At 37.5% G+C, this 18,770-nt stretch overlaps 1 protein-coding gene across 2 annotated transcripts in view; it reads left to right on the forward strand.

Annotated features, from left to right (window-relative positions):
• SSH2 (slingshot protein phosphatase 2) overlaps window positions 1-18,770 on the forward strand; it is a 222,059-nt gene that overhangs the window by 156,843 nt on the left and 46,446 nt on the right. For both annotated transcript variants that reach the window (XM_081109555.1, XM_081109554.1), the window contains 2 exons: window positions 6,046-6,149; window positions 10,437-10,501. In XM_081109555.1, coding sequence (XP_080965681.1) covers window positions 6,046-6,149; window positions 10,437-10,501 — 169 coding nt within the window. The remainder of the gene's footprint in view (window positions 1-6,045; window positions 6,150-10,436; window positions 10,502-18,770) is intronic.

Genomic DNA, 18,770 nt, shown 5'->3' on the forward strand with positions numbered 1-18,770 from the left:
TGTGTTTTCCTTAATATAGGGATTTTAAGTCCTTTTGGGTTTTTATCTAACTTAGACATCTGTAATCACATATGGATGGCTTCATATAATTTACAGGAGAATTCCTGTTTCTGGGCCAGACTCACTCTAGAGAACTGGTCAATTAAAAAAAAATGTACAAAAGTTTCCACCTGCCTTTCTAAATTTTTAATTAGAGGCCAACTCTGAATGTTGATTGAATCTTCAGGCAACTGTTTCAGAGAGACTTATATTTACAAAAATTAATCTCTTGCTATTCTAGCAAGATATTCTAAGCTTTTACCTTATACTGAAGTACATGTGATTGAATTTTTCCTTCATATGCAAATAAAGCATTTACTTTTCTAGTTGAATTTGATCCACCTAAACTCTGGTGGTGGCAAATTTTATTTTTTTTACTTCCATGACACTGTGCTGCCATCACATCTTTGATAGTATTTATAAAGCTTTAACTATTTTTCAGTGATGATAAGAGATTTTTGTAATCAGCCACATTTTCATTCCTTGTGATCAACAGTGTATGCCACTTTTGTGATAATTGGGGAGCTGTAATCTGGGGCTACAAAATAAAGAGCATTGATTGTACCATCTAGAGCAGTGGTTCTCAACCTTCCTAATCCCGTGACCCTTTAATACAGTTCCTCAGGTAGTGGTGGTCCCCAATTTCATTGTTACAAATTGAACATAATTAAAGCATAGTGATTAATCACAAAAACAATATGTAATTATATATGTGTTTTCCGATGATCTTAGGCGACCCCTGTGAAAGGGTCGTGTGACCTCCAAAGGGGTCGCGACCCACAGGTTGAGAACCACTGATCGAGAGTGTGTCTGCCATGACTCTGGAAGCCTGTACTGCAGCTAGATCTACTGTGTATTTTGTTGTATCAGAAAAGCCTTTTATTGAGATGTGTGTAAATAGAAAGTCATCTTTCCCTTATACTATGTAGGAGTTTAACTTCTGGTCTTTCTATTATAATCAGGAATTTTCAAAGTAGTGTTGAGTTAAGTGAGGGTGCTTATCCCCTCACTCAACCCTCCCCCTTATGAAAGCACTACATACATTTTAGAGAATACACTTAAAAATGTTTTAAAGCATAAGCAACAGATTTATCTAAGAACAATATTACAGAACTCCAAAAACCAGGAAGTTAGTTCTTAAACTGTGTTTGCCAAAGGGAAACTACCTTTGTCTCACAAAATGAGTGACTGAAGTATGCTTGGTTGTTTTAAGCTCACAACAAATCTACTTCTTTTGTAGATGTAGAGCCTACTTTGTTTACAGGAAACCCAAGTGCCCGCAGCTATAACTTTTCCTGGTGACTATTTAGTCTTTATTTTTAAAATATTTTCATTTAGTAAAGCAGACAGTTGCTGTGTTGGCAGAGTATGAATTTCATTTCCTGTCTGTGGTGTACCCCACTCATCCTGTCACTCAGACATTTTGTTTTAGGTTGTTCCCGTAATATGAGTGAAACAGTGACCCATAGCATGGTAACATGTGCATACCAAGAATGTAACAAGAGACAAGACTTGTGCAATAGACCACAAGAGCACAGTGCTTTATTTAAAGATGAAAACAAAGCAAAATAAAGGCAGCCCCTCCCACCCAGCATGCAAATTTTAAAGGCAGCCCCTCCCACCCAGCGTGCAAACATAAGTGGACTCATGTTTGTTTTTTAGAAGACATGTTCCAGTCTATTTGGCAAGTTATCTCAAAGGTTTATCAGCTTCATGCCACTTGATTAAAGGATGAAATTCAGTCAACAACTAAAATTTTATAGGGTGATTTAATTTCATTTTATAGTTTATTAATCTGCCATAATATTTAGTTCTATACCAATTATTATTTTAAATTTATCTTTATTGTTGAAAGTATTACAGATGCCCCCCTTTTTTACCCCATTGACTCCCTCTACCCCACTCCCACCCAGGCCTTCATCGCACTATAGTCTGTGTACATGGGTTATGCATATACTAGTATGAATATAAGTTGTTTGGTTAATCTCTTCCTACCCTCCCCGCCCCCCTTCCCCCTGAAGTACACCAATCTGTTGCATGCTTCAGTGTCTTTGGATCTTTTGTTTATCAGTTTATTTTTTTCAGTAGATGCACATATAAGTGAGATCATGTGATACTTGTCTTTAAGTGACTCGTTTCACTTAGCATAATACTCTCCAGGTCTCTCCATGCTATCTTAGAGGGTAAGAGATCCTTCTTTCTCTCAGCTGCATAGTATTCCCATTGTGTAAATGTGCCGCAGGTTTTTTATCCATTCATCTATTGATAAGCATTTGAGCTGTTTCCCCATATTAGCTGCTGTGAGCATAGGGATGTATATATTCTTTCTGATTGGTGTTTCAGGCTTCTTAGAATATATTCCTAGAAGTGAGCTCACTGGGTCAAATGGTACTTCCATTTTTAATTTTTTGAGGAAACTCCGCACTGTTTTCAATAATGGCTGCACCAGTCTGCATTCCCACCAGCAATGTACTAGGGTTCCTTTTCTCCACATCCTCATCCTGTTGATTTATTGATAGTAGCCATACTGGCAGGTGTGAGGTGGTACCACATTGTCGTTTTAATTTTTGCATCTCTCTGATAATTAGTGACACTGAGCATTTTTCATATGTCTCTTGGCCATTTGTATATCCTGTTTGGAGAAATGTCTATTCAGGTCCTCTGCCCATTTTTTAATTGGGTTGTTTGTCTTCCTTTTGTTGAGTTGTATGAGTACTTTATATATTTTGGAAATTAACTCATCAGATGTATCATAGGCAAATATGTTCTCCCATATAGCGGGTTCCCTTGTCATTTTGATGCTGGTTTCTTTTGCTGTGCAGAAGCTTTTTATTTTGATGTAGTCCTGTTTATTTTTTACTTTGTTTCTCTTACTCTAGGCAATATATCAGTGCAAATTCTGCTACATGAGATGTCTGAGATTTTGCTGCCTATGGTTTCTTTTATGATTTTTATGATTTCACAACTTACATTTAAGTCTTTTATCCATGTTGAGTTTATTCTTATGTATGGTGTAAGTTGGTGGACTGGTTTCACTTTTTTGCATGTACCTGTCCTATTTTCCCAACACCATTTTTTGAAGAGACTGTCTTTACTCAACATTGTATGCTCTTGCCTCCATTGTCAAATATTAATTGAGCATAATGGCTTGAGTCAATTTCTGGTTTCTCTGTTCTGTTCCATTGATCTATATGCCTGTTCTTGTGCCTTTACCAGGCTGTTAATTAATAGTGGCTTTGTAATATAATTTGATACCCGCTATTGTGATCCTACCAGCTTTGTTCTTCTTTCTCAAGATTGCTGAGGTCTTTTTTGGTTCCATGTGAATTTTTGGAGTATTTGTTCTAGATCTGTGAAATATACCATTGTGGGGGTTTTTTTAATATACTTTTATTGATTTCAGAGAGAAAGGGAGAGGGAGAAAGAGATAGAATCATCAATGATGAGAGAGAATCATTGATTGGCTACCTCCTGCATTGTCCCCTGCTGGGGATCAAGCCCCCAACCCGGGCATTGATGTTTCTATCTCTCTCCCTCCCCCTACCTTCCTCTCTGAAATCAATTTTTAAAAAAAAATTTTTTTAATGGGTGTTGGATTTTGTTGAATGTTTTTTCTGCATCTATTGATATGATCATGTGATTTGTCTTACAATTTGTTTATGTGAGATTACAGAATTTCTATTTTTGTTTTAAATTACAATTCCTGCTGCAGTGATGTAACAGACATAACAGTGGTGGCGGGGGGGGGGGGGAACGTGGAATTAATGAATTCATTCATCAAATACTGAGCACCTAATATGTGCTTGGCACTATTTCCAGTGTTGCAGACCAAAATAAAATCCTTGCTCTTCATGGAGCTTATATTCCGTTATAGGGAGATAACTGCAATCAAGTATACAAGTGAACAAATATAATTTTAGTCCATGATAAATATTCTGAAGGAAACAAAACAGAAACAGGATAGAGTATGATTGAGATGTGGGGGGAGAAGATGATGATACTGGAGCTATGACTTAGTGACAGGCCAGTAAAAATGTGTCTCAAGTAGAAAACAAAAAGCACAAAGGCCCTGAGAAGGAGGCTGAACTATAGAAGCAGCAGAAGGCAGTGCAACTAGATCATAGTAAACAAAAGGGGAGACGGAACAAGATCAGAGAAGTAGCTTACCGGATGTTACAGAGCCTTGAAGTCCAAGCTAAGACTTTTGCTTTTATTTTTAAGTACAAAGGGAAGTCATTGGAGGGTGTTGAGCAAGGACATGATATTTTGTTATTTATACACACACACACACACACACACACACAGATCTATATATTTTAAATCACTCTGGTTGCTCTTTGGTAAGTGGATAGTAGCAGTGCAGAGGTGGTTGCAGACAGACCAGTTAAGAGGCTTTATGTTGATATAATGTCTGTGATTAGTTTCAATTCAAGTACAAGGAGAAGGATAAAATAAACAAGATTAGGCCTGGCTGGAGTTTAGTGGTTAGAGCATCAGCCCGCATCAGTGAAGGGTCTTGGGTTTGATTCCTGGTCAAGAGCATGTTGCCTGGGTTGCAGGTCTGATTCCAAGCCCCCAGTTGGGGCTCATGTGGGAGGCAGCCAATGAATGTGTCTCTCTCACGTTGCTGTTTCTCCTCCCCTAGCCCCCCTAAAAATCAATGGAAAAAATTTCCTCAGGTGAGAATTAACCAAAAAAAAAAGAAAAAAGAAACAAGCTTTGCCATGAATTAAAGCTGAAATGTACAAGAACATGGGGTTTTGGGGTTGTTGTTTTTTTACAGTATTCTAAGTAAAAAATGATGATGCCATGAACCATTCATTGTTAGAGTGTTAATGGAGTTAAGTGGACAGATTCAAGAATGATTTAAAAGTAAAGTTCATAGGTTTCTCTGATGGATTACATATATATTGTTGTAGGAAAAAAGAAACCAGCAATAACTGTTATGTATTTGGCCCAGACAACTTGAGTGGATGAGGCTAGGGATCAGCAAGGGCCTCAAGAGATTAGTTTTGGCAATGTAAGTTTGAGATGACAGTTACTTTTCCAAGTGGAAATGTTGAGTAGGCAGTATAATTTATAATATATTAACTAACCCTGAATAGCATACATACTTACCAGCAAACTTGGAACCCTCCATTTCTAAACTTTGCCATTCGTGATTTAAAAGTTTGATCCTTTTTGGATTCTGTGGGTAACATTGAAAGGCTCAGTCTGTTGATATGAAATAATTTAGGTGTATTTTCCATTTTCTCTGGATATCCACTAGCAATTATATTTTGAATAGCCTCTATCCTAAAGAGTAATTCTTCACTTCTGTGGAGCTATCATTCACATGAAGGATGCAGTTAACATAGAGGGCAAATTCCATGGGTTAAAAACACTTCCTATGCACTACTTTTCAGTGGATGTGGGAATACAAGTTGGTGAAAGTAAAATTTTTAGTAACCCTTTAGTGTGGTGTGTATTTTCAACATAATTTGTTTTACAAACGTTGGATCTATTACTAGTAACTAAGTGTTGTAACATTTACATCTGATTAGAACACTATTGAAACACGATTATTGATAACCATCGGTCTAATAATAGTAACTAATCTTTACTAAAGGCACCACTCTTAAGAAGCTGTAGTCTTATTGACTCCTCACAACAACCTCATTTTACTAGTATTTTCTCAGTTTTATGGATAATGGAATTTAGACCCCAAAAATTCACTCAGGTAAGAAGTTGCAGAGCCAGGATTCAAATCCAGGCAGTCTGGTTCCAGAACCTTTACCCTTTTTATGTTTCCAGAGTCTTCACTCTTAACTGCTACCATGTAATGTATATGGAATATATTAAGCTGTTTCATAAAAATTGTCTAGACAGGACTGTGTGAGTAACCATGGTCTCTTTTGATTTTATTTTTACTTCATACCATGAAGTTGGGACTTTGGAATAGGGAAGAGAAAATAATTCCAAAGTGGGACTCCATCTTAGTCTGTGATTTTTTTTTCTTTTTGGTAGCATCAGCGAGAGCTTTCTAACTGTCAAAGGTGCTGCCCTTTTTCTACCACGGGGAAATGGCTCATCCACTCCAAGAATCAGCCACAGACGCAACAAGCATGCAGGTAAAGCTCAACATAATCCGTTCCTTTCTTGGTTTCTTTGATTCTTTTGTTCTAAAAGGTTGGCTTCCTCATCCCCATTTCTCCAACAGTTCTGCGGTAGTGAAAGAGAGCATTGCACTGTGCTATAATCACCTTTCTTTACCTCTCAGACCATTTTCCTGACACTTAGCAGAATGCCTTATAAATTTCATAGATGTTCAATAAATATTTGTTGGAAAAATAACGAGGTACAAAAATACTCTAATAAAGCCGAAACCGGCCAAAACCGGTTTGGCTCAGTGGATAGAGCGTCGGCCTGCGGACTCGGGGGTCCCGGGTTCGATTCCGGTCAAGGGCATGTACCTGGGTTGCGGGCACATCCCCAGTGGGAGATGTGCAGGAGGCAGCTGATCGATGTTTCTCTCTCATCGATGTTTCTAGCTCTCTATCTCTCTCCCTTCCTCTCTGTAAAAAATCAATAAAAAATATATTAAAAAAAAAAAAAAAAAAAAAAAAAAAAAAAAAAGCCGAAACCGGTTTGGCTCAGTGGATAGAGCGTCGGCCTGCAGACTGAAGGGTCCCAGGTTCGATTCCGGTCAAGGGCATGTGCCTGGGTTGCGGGCACATCCCCAGTGGGGGATGTGCAGGAGACGGCTGATCCATGTTTCTCTCTCATCGATGTTTCTGACTCTCTATCTCTCTCCCTTCCTCTCTGTAGAAAATCAATAAAAATATATTAAAAAAAATACTCTAATAAAGTCTATGTGACTTCTCAATTAAGGTTTTGATAATTAAAAGATGTTCAGATGTTACCTTGAATCCTATGCAAAATCATTTCAACTAACCAAAGATCACATTTCTTTTTCCTGTCTACTCTCTATTGATGTTATATGGAAAATGATATGGTTGATTCATAGATAAACAGATAGATGATAGATAGAATAGAATAGAATAGAATAGAATAGAATAGATACTGAGATAAATAAGTTCAGTGTCACTGTTGTGATAGCAAGTTACTAAATCACAATGAAAAACACCAGTTCTGCCCTGACCGGTTTGGCTCAGTGGATAGAGCGTTGGCCTGCGGACTGAAGGGTCCCGGGTTCGATTCCGGTCAAGGGCATGTACCTTGGTTGCAGGCACATCCCCAATAGGGGGTGTGCAGGAGGCAGCTGATCGATGTTTCTCTCTCATCGGTGTTTCTAACTCTCTATCTGTCTCCCTTCCTCTCTGTAAAAAATCAATAAAATATATTAAAAAAAAAACAAAAACAAAATACACCAGTTCTTAAGTACTAGAGTGTACTTCTTGATTGTGTTTGCACTAAAAAGACTGGGAATTTAACTCAGAGGACTTTTATAGAAACAAGAAGTCATGAAATAAAGTTTACCTAGAAATGAATATAAGAATCTGATTTTGAATAACCTGCTAGTATTCTGCTTCCTATTCCAATTTGAGGTTTTTTCCTACACACATCCAAGCAATTCTAGGACATCAGAGGGGTGTTTTACAAATCAACTGAATTCTGACACTGTCAGACAGCATTCAGATCCCAGCCCAGTTGTCCAAAACTTCTTGCTCCCCATTTCAGATGTCAATCATAAGTCCAGGTTGTCTCTGGATTGGAGTTTCCAATGATCTCTTCTTGCATTCAGTTTTTTTGCCAGAGCAGCTCACATAACTCAGAGAAACTTATTATAAAAAGATATAACTCAGGAATAGCCAGACCAAAGAGGTGCATAGGACAAGGTACCTGGGAATGGGTACAGCGTTTCTAAGCCCTCTTTAATGTGCCATTCACCCCAAACCTCCGTGTGTTCACCAACATGGAAGCTCTCTGAACCCACTCCTTTGGGCTTTTGTGGAGGCTTTATTACATAGGCATAATTGATTTAAATTATTGTCCAATGGTGATCTAGTCAACCTCCATCCCCTCCCCTCTCAAGCTTTTTCTCCCTTCCCAGTCCCCTGGCAACCATCCTTAAGTACTTTCCAAAAGTTGTGTCATTAACATAACAAAAGACACCATACTTGCTCTCCTCAACTTCAGAAATTCCAAGGGTTTTTGGAGCTCTGTGCCAGGAACAGGATGAAGACCAAATATATATTTTTTATAAATCACAGTATCACACCTGCTAATAGTAGTTATATGCATTTATATTTCCATATGTTGGATTTCTCTAAAGTCAGGTGCAATTGTTCTGATAAAGGTAAGGAAGAAGGGAAAATGGTCTTTAGGTATAGGATGTCTCTAGGTTTGGGAAGATAGTCAGCGTATGCCTCTCTGACAGCAAGCCTTGTTTGTGTCATTGGGTGGGGAGGGGAGGAATGAAAGTCAGCCTGAGGACAGCAATTGAAAAATCCTGATCAATGCTATTCAAAGAGTGATCACTTATTGTTATAAATGTGCCACTTGGATGTGTTACCTCAAGGAGTGAAATATATTGGAATTACCAGAAAGAGAACAAAGAAAACTGTAAACCTTGAGTGTGTAGGTCAGAGGTGAAAGCCAGAAATACTGGATCCCATGAGCTAGTAATTGAGTTTAGCTCCAGTCCAGATAATCTCAGCTATTTTAGTGACTGTCCTACTTCTTATTTGAACTTATTTGTCCTATTTCATCTAGTTATAAATGTAGCAGCTCAGAATTATAATTTATCTCATTAGACAGTATTATTCTCCTACCACAATTCTCCAGCATGGAAAATTTTTAAAAGAGTAAGGGAAAAAAACTCTTTTGAAAAATTAGCTTTGAATTACCAGAGGGGGCCGGGGGGACACTTCCCCCCAAAACTTAAATGCACAGAGGAAGTAGACCCAGCTAAGCTTTGTATTTCTGTTTGGTGTAGATATTTATCACTGACAGTAAAGAGGAGACAAAATATTGGTTTCAATCCAGCTTGTTTGACTAAAATGTTAGGCAGATTGGTCTGTGGCATGTAATAGTAAGTGGGGCTGCCGGCTTTCAAAGTTCCTGGCCCTGGTTGGCCTTTTTCTTTCGTCAACTTCCACACTCAACTGCCACCCAGGTTTCTACTTGACCTTGTTCACTTAGCTTTCCCCAAACTAAAAAGAAAAGCAGATTGAACACAAACTGAATGGGCTTGATTTGTAATCCAGACCAGAACAGATGAGGCAGTGTGGGTGTAAACACAGCTTACAAAACAAGACCTTCACATAAGCTGGAGCTCCCTTGGCTGACCTCACAGTGACTGAAAGATGATGGCAGAATTGAGAGCAGATCAAGGGCTTATTATGTCTAATTGTACTTTCTAATGCATGTTTCTTACACTAGTTAGAATTTCTTATCTGGGCTTCATTTAAAATATTCAAACACTTTCTTATCACTTTAGACTTAAGGAAGAGGTGGACCTGGATGGGCAGGAATGAAGGTGTTTCTTCTCTGATTGTATTCATTTATGATAGTACATTATCTGATTATCTCCTAAGATCTAAAGCCTCAGATTTCCTAGTATAGAATAGAGAATATGAGGAAATCTATAATGGTTTAATACAAAGAAATTTCAACTTTGTTTTATAGAATATATAAGAACAAGTGAGGATTCAAGTAATGGTTGGCAATTTTAAAACGTTTAATATGTTCAGTAGATATATATCCCTTGGGATCTGCTGTATTTAATAAGTACTTTTATTTTAATGTCAGCCACTAATGTGGAAATAATTTTAAACTGTTGACGTTATTCTAGGGGGAAATCTGAACATCTTCTTAGGCTAAGTGCAACTGAAGATTATAGTTAAAGAAATAAGAATGGCAAGATTCCTTCATTGGTACCTTCTTGTGGGCCTGAAAGCACAGCCAGTACTGCCTTTGCCCAACAGATTTCACACCCCCACTCTCATCAACATCCACCAAAGTACAAAATGGAGATGGGTTTCAAGTATCCCTTCCATAGGACAAACACAAACAAGTGTTACTGTAGTATAGACTAAAAGTGGACATAATTGTAGTCCTTCAGTGAACCAAAACTTTCACACGTCATTAGAATAGAAGGAATCCTCTACGTCAGTGGTTCTCAACCTTCCTAATGCTGCGACCCTTTAATACAGTTCCTCATGTTGTGGTGACCCCTAATTTCATTGTTACAAATTGAACATAATTAAAGCATAGTGATTAATCACAAAAACAATATGTAATTATTTATGTATTTTCCAATGGTCTTAGGTGACCCCTGTGAAAGGGTCGTTCGACCCCCAAAGGGGTCACGACCCACAGGTTGAGAACCACTGCTCTATGTTGACATTGCAATGGAGAATAATTATTTTGTTTTGTTTTGTAAATTTCACCAGGTGATCTCCAACAGCATCTCCAAGCAATGTTCATATTACTCCGCCCAGAAGACAACATCAGGCTGGTAAGTTAGGGTAGCCTGTAACTCTCTTCCTCAAAAGACTGTCCAATACATCAAACTTTATGCAGTCATTTTTATGTCCCAGCACAATACTGGGAATTCCATGGAAAGAAAAGAATGGCATGTCCCTATTATCAAAGAGCTTAGAATATAATTGAGGATATGACTAAAGTGAAATGATGTAAAATAATTTGATGATTCAAGACTGTTGATGAATACCAGTTTGTAGGTTATTGACCATAACAACAATTGAAGTTCTGAAAGAGGAAACTTGGAGACTTGACCTCATTGAAGAAGGTTTTATGTAGATAGTAGAGCTTGAGCTGAGTCTTGACTTACATTGCAAGAAGAAAGGAGACCTTCATTCTAGATGAGGACAGGACTGAAGCTAAAGCACACTAGAAAGAGACAAGATGAGAGTGAAATGGCCAAGGTTTTATGCTGGTCTCAGAGTTGGGAGACCTGGGCTTTAGTTTTTACTACTCATCTGATGTTGGACAAGTTGCTTAGCCTGTCTGTGCCTGCTTTCCATCTTCTCTCACAGTGTAGAGAAGCAAATGGATGTGAAAGCATACTGAGTATAAAATGCTACCTAAATATGGGGACTATTGTTACTATAGGGAAGATAAGATACCGGAAACAAGGCAGGCAGATAAGGACTTCATGGTCCAAACTAAAGGTCTCAAACTCCTACCAGCCGTGGGCAAACTACGGCCCGCGGGCCGGATCCGGCCCGTTTGAAATGAATAAAACTAAAAAAAAAAAAGACCGTACCCTTTTATGTAATGATGTTTACTTTGAATTTATATTAGTTCACACAAACACTCCATCCATGCTTTTGTTCTGGCCCTCCGGTCCAGTTTAAGAACCCATTGTGGCCCTCGAGTCAAAAAGTTTGCCCACCCCTGTACCTAATCCATAGGCCAGAGATATGTTTTGTTTGGACTGATACCTTGTTTAGGGTTTGTTTGTTTAATCTCAGCCAGAATTTTAAAGTTGGGTGATTTCACATAAAAATCCAGACTTGAGTCTTGTCTTCAAAATTATGGCAACACTGAAACCTTGTTCTCATATGCCAAACTTGACTAGATGTGGTGGACAGGAGAGCATTGATGTGGCCTGGGTTCTTAATCTACCGTAATCTCCACATATAATATTGTCTCCTGGACAGTAAAGCCATGTGTCACCCTTTGTGATCAGTCCTTCACTGTTTTCTTATAGTAAAACATCTCATAGAAGTAGGAAAGCAAAAATGGGATGAGTATGTTTCTTTGTGGAAAGTGAAAAGTTTTTCTACCCACTTAATATTCACATGGCCTACTTCACTCATTTATATCCCCTACCTGAACCTCTAAATTAACACCTGGATGTGGTACCTCTACCTCTGCAGAAAGCAGTAGTAAAGCATTACAGGTTTCTGAGCCAAGGAATTACTGGGAGAGCTACAGTATTTAAGAAAAATTCCTCAGAAGCGAATACAGAATAAAAGGGAGGAGGTGGACATCTTAAATTAGGGAGGCCTGCTAGGTAGTTATTGCAATAATCCAGGTGTGTGATGATGAACTCTTCCAAGTTAGGTGGGAATGTCAGGTTCAAGTACTTGATCTCTGCTTCTCTCTGGGAAGAGAAATAATGAGTAGAATACAAGAATGACTAGAAAGTTGATGATCAGGCCTCTGAACTCTATGGTAATTACTGATTCTTTATTCACATAATTATTATTTGTTTAAATTATGTCTTTTTTCCCCCTCTCAATTGCTGCCTCTATCACCTTGGCATGGTCACTAATTTTTGTTGAAAAATTAACTTTGAAATGTAAAGGAATTGAAATAAGAAATCCTTTCATAATTATTTTATATTCTAATCCTAAAGTAGCATTTATACACTTTTGTATACTACAAATTTTTTCTATATTTCTTGACATACTTCTATCTTAAATAAATGAACAGAGTGGAATACAGTTCTTACAGCATTACTATTCCAAAATAGTGATACTCCAACTATAGAGTACAGCAGAATCATCTGCAGAGCCTTGTGAAACTGCCACTTACTGGACTCTACCTGCTGAGTAACCCATAATAATGGTTATTTGCATATATCATGTGTCCAATACATATTTCTTGATAGTTTCCAAAAATTGTGTGGTTTGGTAGAGCTAAATCTGACATCTGCCGCTCACTCTTTTTTCTCATTGATAACCTATGGGGTTTGATTGCACCTCTACTAGTAAATGTCAAAATAATTTTAACCACAAGAGGCATGGGAGAACATTAAGGGAGCAATTAGGAAGGTAGAATTGGCAATTAAATTTTTTATTTCCCTGCTGAAATATGCTGCTTCAGCTGCTTTGCATATTAAAAATGTAAATTCAGAAAATGTAACTGATGCCTCTGAATTAATTCAGAGTTCAAATGACAAGCCTTTTTACAGTTGTTTGAATTGTTACAAACACATAGTCATTATGTTTCAGATTATTGTGTGAGTCATCTTCAAGAAAATGAGTGAATACATTGTGTGCTTTGGACAAATTAGCACTTTTCTAACTGAAAGGAGCGTTTGTAGACTCAAAGCAAAGCCTTTTGTTTTGAGTTAAATTTGGAATGCTAAAACTCTCGTTCTGGGACTTGGGCATAAGGTTAAAAGTTTGATAGTCAACTGAAAGCCCTGCCTTTAATTTTTTAATAACTCAACAACAAATAGAGTTACCAAATCCCACATTTTGCTTCAGCATTAAAATTAGGACTAAATTTTTTCTCCAGAGAACCCTGCTTTCAAAATATTTCCAAGCATTAACTTTAGTACGTAGGAAAACCATAGCTGATACAGTGAAGACTGGTTTTATAATACTGTTGCACATTATCAAAGACCCATTTATTTATTAAAAAATAGACTGGGAATTTAAGGACTTTTCTAACATTTGAAGTAATATCAACTAATGTTTTTAACTAGAACTGAAGTGTGCTAATAAGATATGAGGAGATGTTTTTGAGTACTTTGCAGGAGAGTTTAAGAAAAGGAGTTTTTTGTTTGTTTGTTTTAACAATTTTTTTTTTCAAAAAGAAAATGGGTTTCTTTTTTCTAAGTATAAATATATTGAGTTTTGTTTCTCTTAATCAGACAATACAGAAAGGCCTAAAGAACAAAGTAAAAATCACTTTGTGTCCTACACTCTGAAAAAAACCATTCTTAGCTATTTCGATAAGTACCTTTCTAGTCGTGTGTGTGTGTGTGTGTGTGTGTGTGTGAGAGAGAGAGAGAGAGAGAGAGAGAGAGAGAGAGAGAGAGAGAGAGAATGATTCTGAGGATTGTTCTTACTAAGGTGGACAGTGATTAAAATAGCCAAATCTGAGCATCCGAAAACCTTCTAGTCTGTCTAAAGCATTATCTCTGTAATTCTAAGAAGCGAAAGTATAAAGTAATTTAAGATAATAAGGGCTTATGTCTGGGGGTAGTGGGAGGGGGATGCACATGTGGGTGCATGTGTGTGTGTTTATAAAGGTGACAGTGGATAACTGAGAACTTATTAATGGATGAATGAGATTGGGGGATGTATGAAATAAAAGGCTAAGTAGTTCTAAGCAAAAGTATGCCAGAGAAAGTTGTTTTTTTTACAAAAATAGATAAAAATACGAGTGCTGTTTATAATCTTCTTTCTTCACACTTGATAGCGGATATTTTTCCATGTCAGTAAATAAAACTTTTTTAATAGCTACACAGAATATGTCAGATTTTTTCTTCTTCAAGAATCTCATAAAGATAGATTTTAAAAAATAATATCCAAAGACTCCCTCAAGCTCTATTACTTTTGAATTCTGTGTTCTTTAGTTTACTAGTGTCACATAAAGACTCCTTTAATTTTCGATATTGACTTTGCTTTGTTCTTTTGGCAAGAATTTAATATTTACATACTTTTGAAAGCTTTCTCTAATAAATTGGGTGAGCTGCCTGTCTAGACGTTGGGACTTTATAGCATGGCTTCCCTGCAGGTAAACATTGCATGCAGGGACATGATGTAGACTCTTGGTTGGGAAAAAAAAAATTAAAGGCAAAGGTACAGTGTAAGCTTAGGGAAGAGTATTTCCTGATATTGGATGATGCTGAGGAGAGAAGTTATTGGGGCAGATGGTATTTATGAGCTGCTTGTCATCAGATACATTTAAATTTAGTTACTGAGGGAAGTTTTAACATCACTCTTTATAGATAAATTTTGAAAACAGGTTGGGTTCTTGCCTCAGAAATCAAGCAAAAGCAGATTACTTCTCAAGACCTACCTCAGTCCTAGGATTGCTGAATCCAGTTTACCTGAAACTTGTAATAGGATTTCAAATGTAGTCAATAAATGGACTTTCTTGAAATAATTTTCTCAATTGCTATTGCTGCCAAGTTTAAAAATCTAAAATATGTTTTGTGTGGACAGTTAAAATAAACCACAGTATTATCCTTTTCATTGAGAACTTTCATTAATCAGATGCATCTGAATCATTGTCTTATTCCAGTCATTTATTCCATGTAAGTTCTGGAGACTAGAAATGTTGGAGTTGCTGCCAATTCTAATATTAGGTTATTATGTACAAACTACCACTTTAAGTTAAATTTTTCTGATTGGCTTAGTAAATTAAATTAGATGATTGTGTTTTGTTAATCTTCTCCCCCCAAAAAAGAAATATGAAATGAACCTCAAAACAGGGTGGATATTTGATTTTTCTTAATACTCTGGCTCTTAAAATCTTAATTCCTTAACCTAGAATTTTGAAGCTTAAGAAGAATTTTGGAGCCTGAGGTTAATCCCCTGACATTAAAGAATTTTTTCTGTAAAAAATTTCATTTCATTCTTCTAATTAGGATGTAGTTGAAGTAATGTCATGGCTCCTGACCCCCGGATTAAATAAGCTGCACTTCCCATTAGTAAGAATTTCGCAATTCCTGTGGATACTGTCTAGAGGTCCATCATCAAATCCCAGGACCTCTAAGTGCTGTTCTTCCGTCTAAGAAGCTTAAAATTCAGTGACTCTGAGATATACCACTTATTGAGGCCTAAGTCAGAATGAGATGACTGGGGCCTTTCCCATTAGGTTTGGGATGATCTGTTGACATGAGGGCCAAACATTTGAAATGCTTTGTATATTATTGATAGATAAATAGGGAGGAAGGAAGGGAGGGAAAAATAAATATACCCAGCAAGTGTCGCTCAGTGGTTAGGATGTTGGCCGCACACCAAAGTGTCTCAGGTTCGATTCCCCATCAAGGGCACATACCTGGATTGCAGGTTGGATCCCCAGCAACCAATCAGTGTCTCACACATAAATGTTTCTCCTCTCTCTCTCTCTCCCCCCCCCCCTTCCCTCCCTCCCACTCTCTCTAAAATGCAATGGAAAAAATATCTTTGGGTCAGGGTTTTAAAAAAATAAAAGGAGACAACTAGTGTTTGCACTGAATATTACAAAGAAACTTGCCCACATGCTAACTTGGCCCGATAACATGCATGATAGTTAATAATTATGGAGGTTATTTTCTTTCCTTTTATCAGCTTCAACTTAGCTAATCAGTCACCACTAGTTGGTGTAGAAGCTGTCGGTAAATTATCAGAACCGCAGTTCAGTTGTTCCCATGCCGTTTGTATTTGAGCCTTGCCAGAAATTCTCAGAGCCTTGACAGGATAAAAGCGCCTCTAACATATTCAGCAAAGTGAACATTTGGCTCAGAGCTTGCCAGGGCAAGCCCAAGTTTAGATATATAATACTATCTGAGATCTTGTTTATAAGAAACTCTAGTTTACCTGCACTGAATTTCTGATTAGTTTAATATTTTGTAAAGCACCTCTAGAACCAGAGAGTCAATGATGCCTCCAGACCTCACGTTGCATGTACTCCTATCCATAGCTCTATGTGTATACTGCTCACATGGTCCCAGCACACGATGGCCAGACCTTCATCAACTTAATATTATTCCTCTTAGCTTCTCACAAGTGAATTTGGGTTGAACTGCTCTATTCGTAGAACATAAAGCCAGCAGTGCAGCTCTCTGCCTTGTGTACTTGGAATCAGAATGGTGAACACTACTTCTTGTATCACTTCCTAGTAGAACAAGCTTTAATGTAGCCACTTCTGCTGTTTGTGCTTCCCTGGCTTTTCGTGGGAGTGTCAGAATAGAGACAAAAAGATATCTATGAATCTCACCTCTGCCTTGGTAAATGGGTCATTTGAGCTATGTAACTATGTCTCTTTTTCCCGTTGCCTGGCCAGTGATGGAGTTAGAGGAAGGAGACTCCAAGAAGAACAGCACTGAAAGAATTCCAAAAAGAAATTTCTGACAATTGTCTTGAGCCAATTAATGGTTTTGGAGCTCTCTCTTCTGAGATAAGGAATGTGGGTGGGGTTGTTTTATACAGAAGAAATTGCCTCTAGTACACATTTCCATGGCTTTTTGTCAATAGAGGAAAAAGAACGGACTAAACTGTACACTTCATGAGGGTAGGGACTATATTTCTCTTCCTTCTCCACCCTTGAATCCTCAGCATTTCTGCTCTGATTGTATATACACAATAGATATACAGTAAATATTTGAATGAATGTTGAGTGGAAGTGATTTTACTTTATTTTTAAGGTTTGTAAAGTATCTTTTTGAGCTTCTTATTAATAAGATTCTCAAATGTATAAAACACAAAATATATTATCATGAACCCATTACACAGCTTTAATAACCAAAAACATTTTGCCAGATTTCTTTCATCTAGTTCCCTCCTTTTTTTCTTTTTTTGTTGGAGCATTTTTTAAACCACTTTATTGAAGTATAATTGACATACAAAAAGTTGTACATATTTAATGTATACAACTTGATGAGTTTGGAAATAAGTAAAGACCATGAAACCATCACCACAATCTATGCTGTGAACGTATCCCTAACCTGCAAAAGTTTATTTTTTAGAGCAGTTTTAGGTTCACAGGAGATTTGAGCAGGAGGTACAGCAGGTCCTCAACTAATGTCATTTCATTCAAACTTGTTTTCTGTTACAATATTGATGAGATGCCACAGGAACATAGCTTGCTTCTATCAGTTAGCCCCTGGTAAAATTGGTTTTGTTATATGTTGTTTTGCTTAAAGTCGCAGAAGCTATCAGTGATATTAAGTGAGGACTTACTTAATACAGAGATTTCCCATATACCCTCTATCCCAGGGGTGGGCAAACTTTTTGACTCGAGGGCCACAATGGGTTCTTAAACTGGACCGGAGAGCCGGAACAAAAGCATGGATGGAGTGTTTGTGTGAACTAATATAAATTCAAAGTAAACATCATTACATAAAAGGGTACGGTCTTTTTTTCTTTTTAGTTTTAATTCATTTCAAACGGGCCGGATCCGGCCCGCGGGCCATAGTTTGCCCACGGCTGCTTTATCCCCATAGCCTCCCCCATTATCTTCATCCCCCACCAGAGTTGTACATTTGTTACAATTTATAGACCTACATTGACACATCATTGTCAACTCCAAGTCCATAGTTTACATTAGGATTTACTCTTGGTATTGTACATTCTGTGGGTTTTAATAATGACGTGTAGCCCTAGCTGGTTTGGTTTAGTGGATAGAGCGTCGGCATGCAGACTGAAAGGTCCCGGGTTTGATTCCAGTCAAGGGCACATACCCGGGTTGTAGGCTCGATCCCCAGTGAGGGGCGTACAGGAGGCAGCCAATCCATGATTCTCTCTCATCTTTGATGTTTCTATCTTTCCCTATTTCTCCCTTCCTCTCTGAAATCAATAAAAATATTTTTTAAAAAGAATAATAATGACATGTATCCACCACTTTAGTATTATGCAGAGTAGTTTCACTGCCCTAAAAATCCTCCGTGCTCTCCTAACCCATGGCAACCAATGATCATTACTGACTCTAGAGTTTTGACTTTTCTAGAGTGTCATAGAGTTGGAATCATACAGTACCTAGTCTCTTCATATTGGCTTCTTTCCCTGAGTAGTATGCATTTAAGAATTCCCCATGTCTTTTCATAGCTTGATAGTTCATTTCCTTTGAGTGCTGAATAATATTCCATTGTCTGGCTATACCACTGATTTTCCATTCAGCTAAAGAACATCTTAGTTGCTTCCCATTATTGGAATATTTTAAAGTAAAACTTGAATACCATGTCATTTCATTTCAGATACTTAAGAAAAAGGCATTATCTCGATGCCATTATCACACTAACAATGAATCCTTAATATCATCTAAGACCATGTCTATATTCAAATTTTCTGAAGGCCCTTTTAAAATATCATAAATAA

Source organism: Myotis nattereri (genome assembly GCF_964212035.1).
Source record: "Myotis nattereri genome assembly, chromosome: 16".
In the NCBI taxonomy this organism is placed as follows: Eukaryota; Metazoa; Chordata; class Mammalia; order Chiroptera; family Vespertilionidae; genus Myotis; species Myotis nattereri.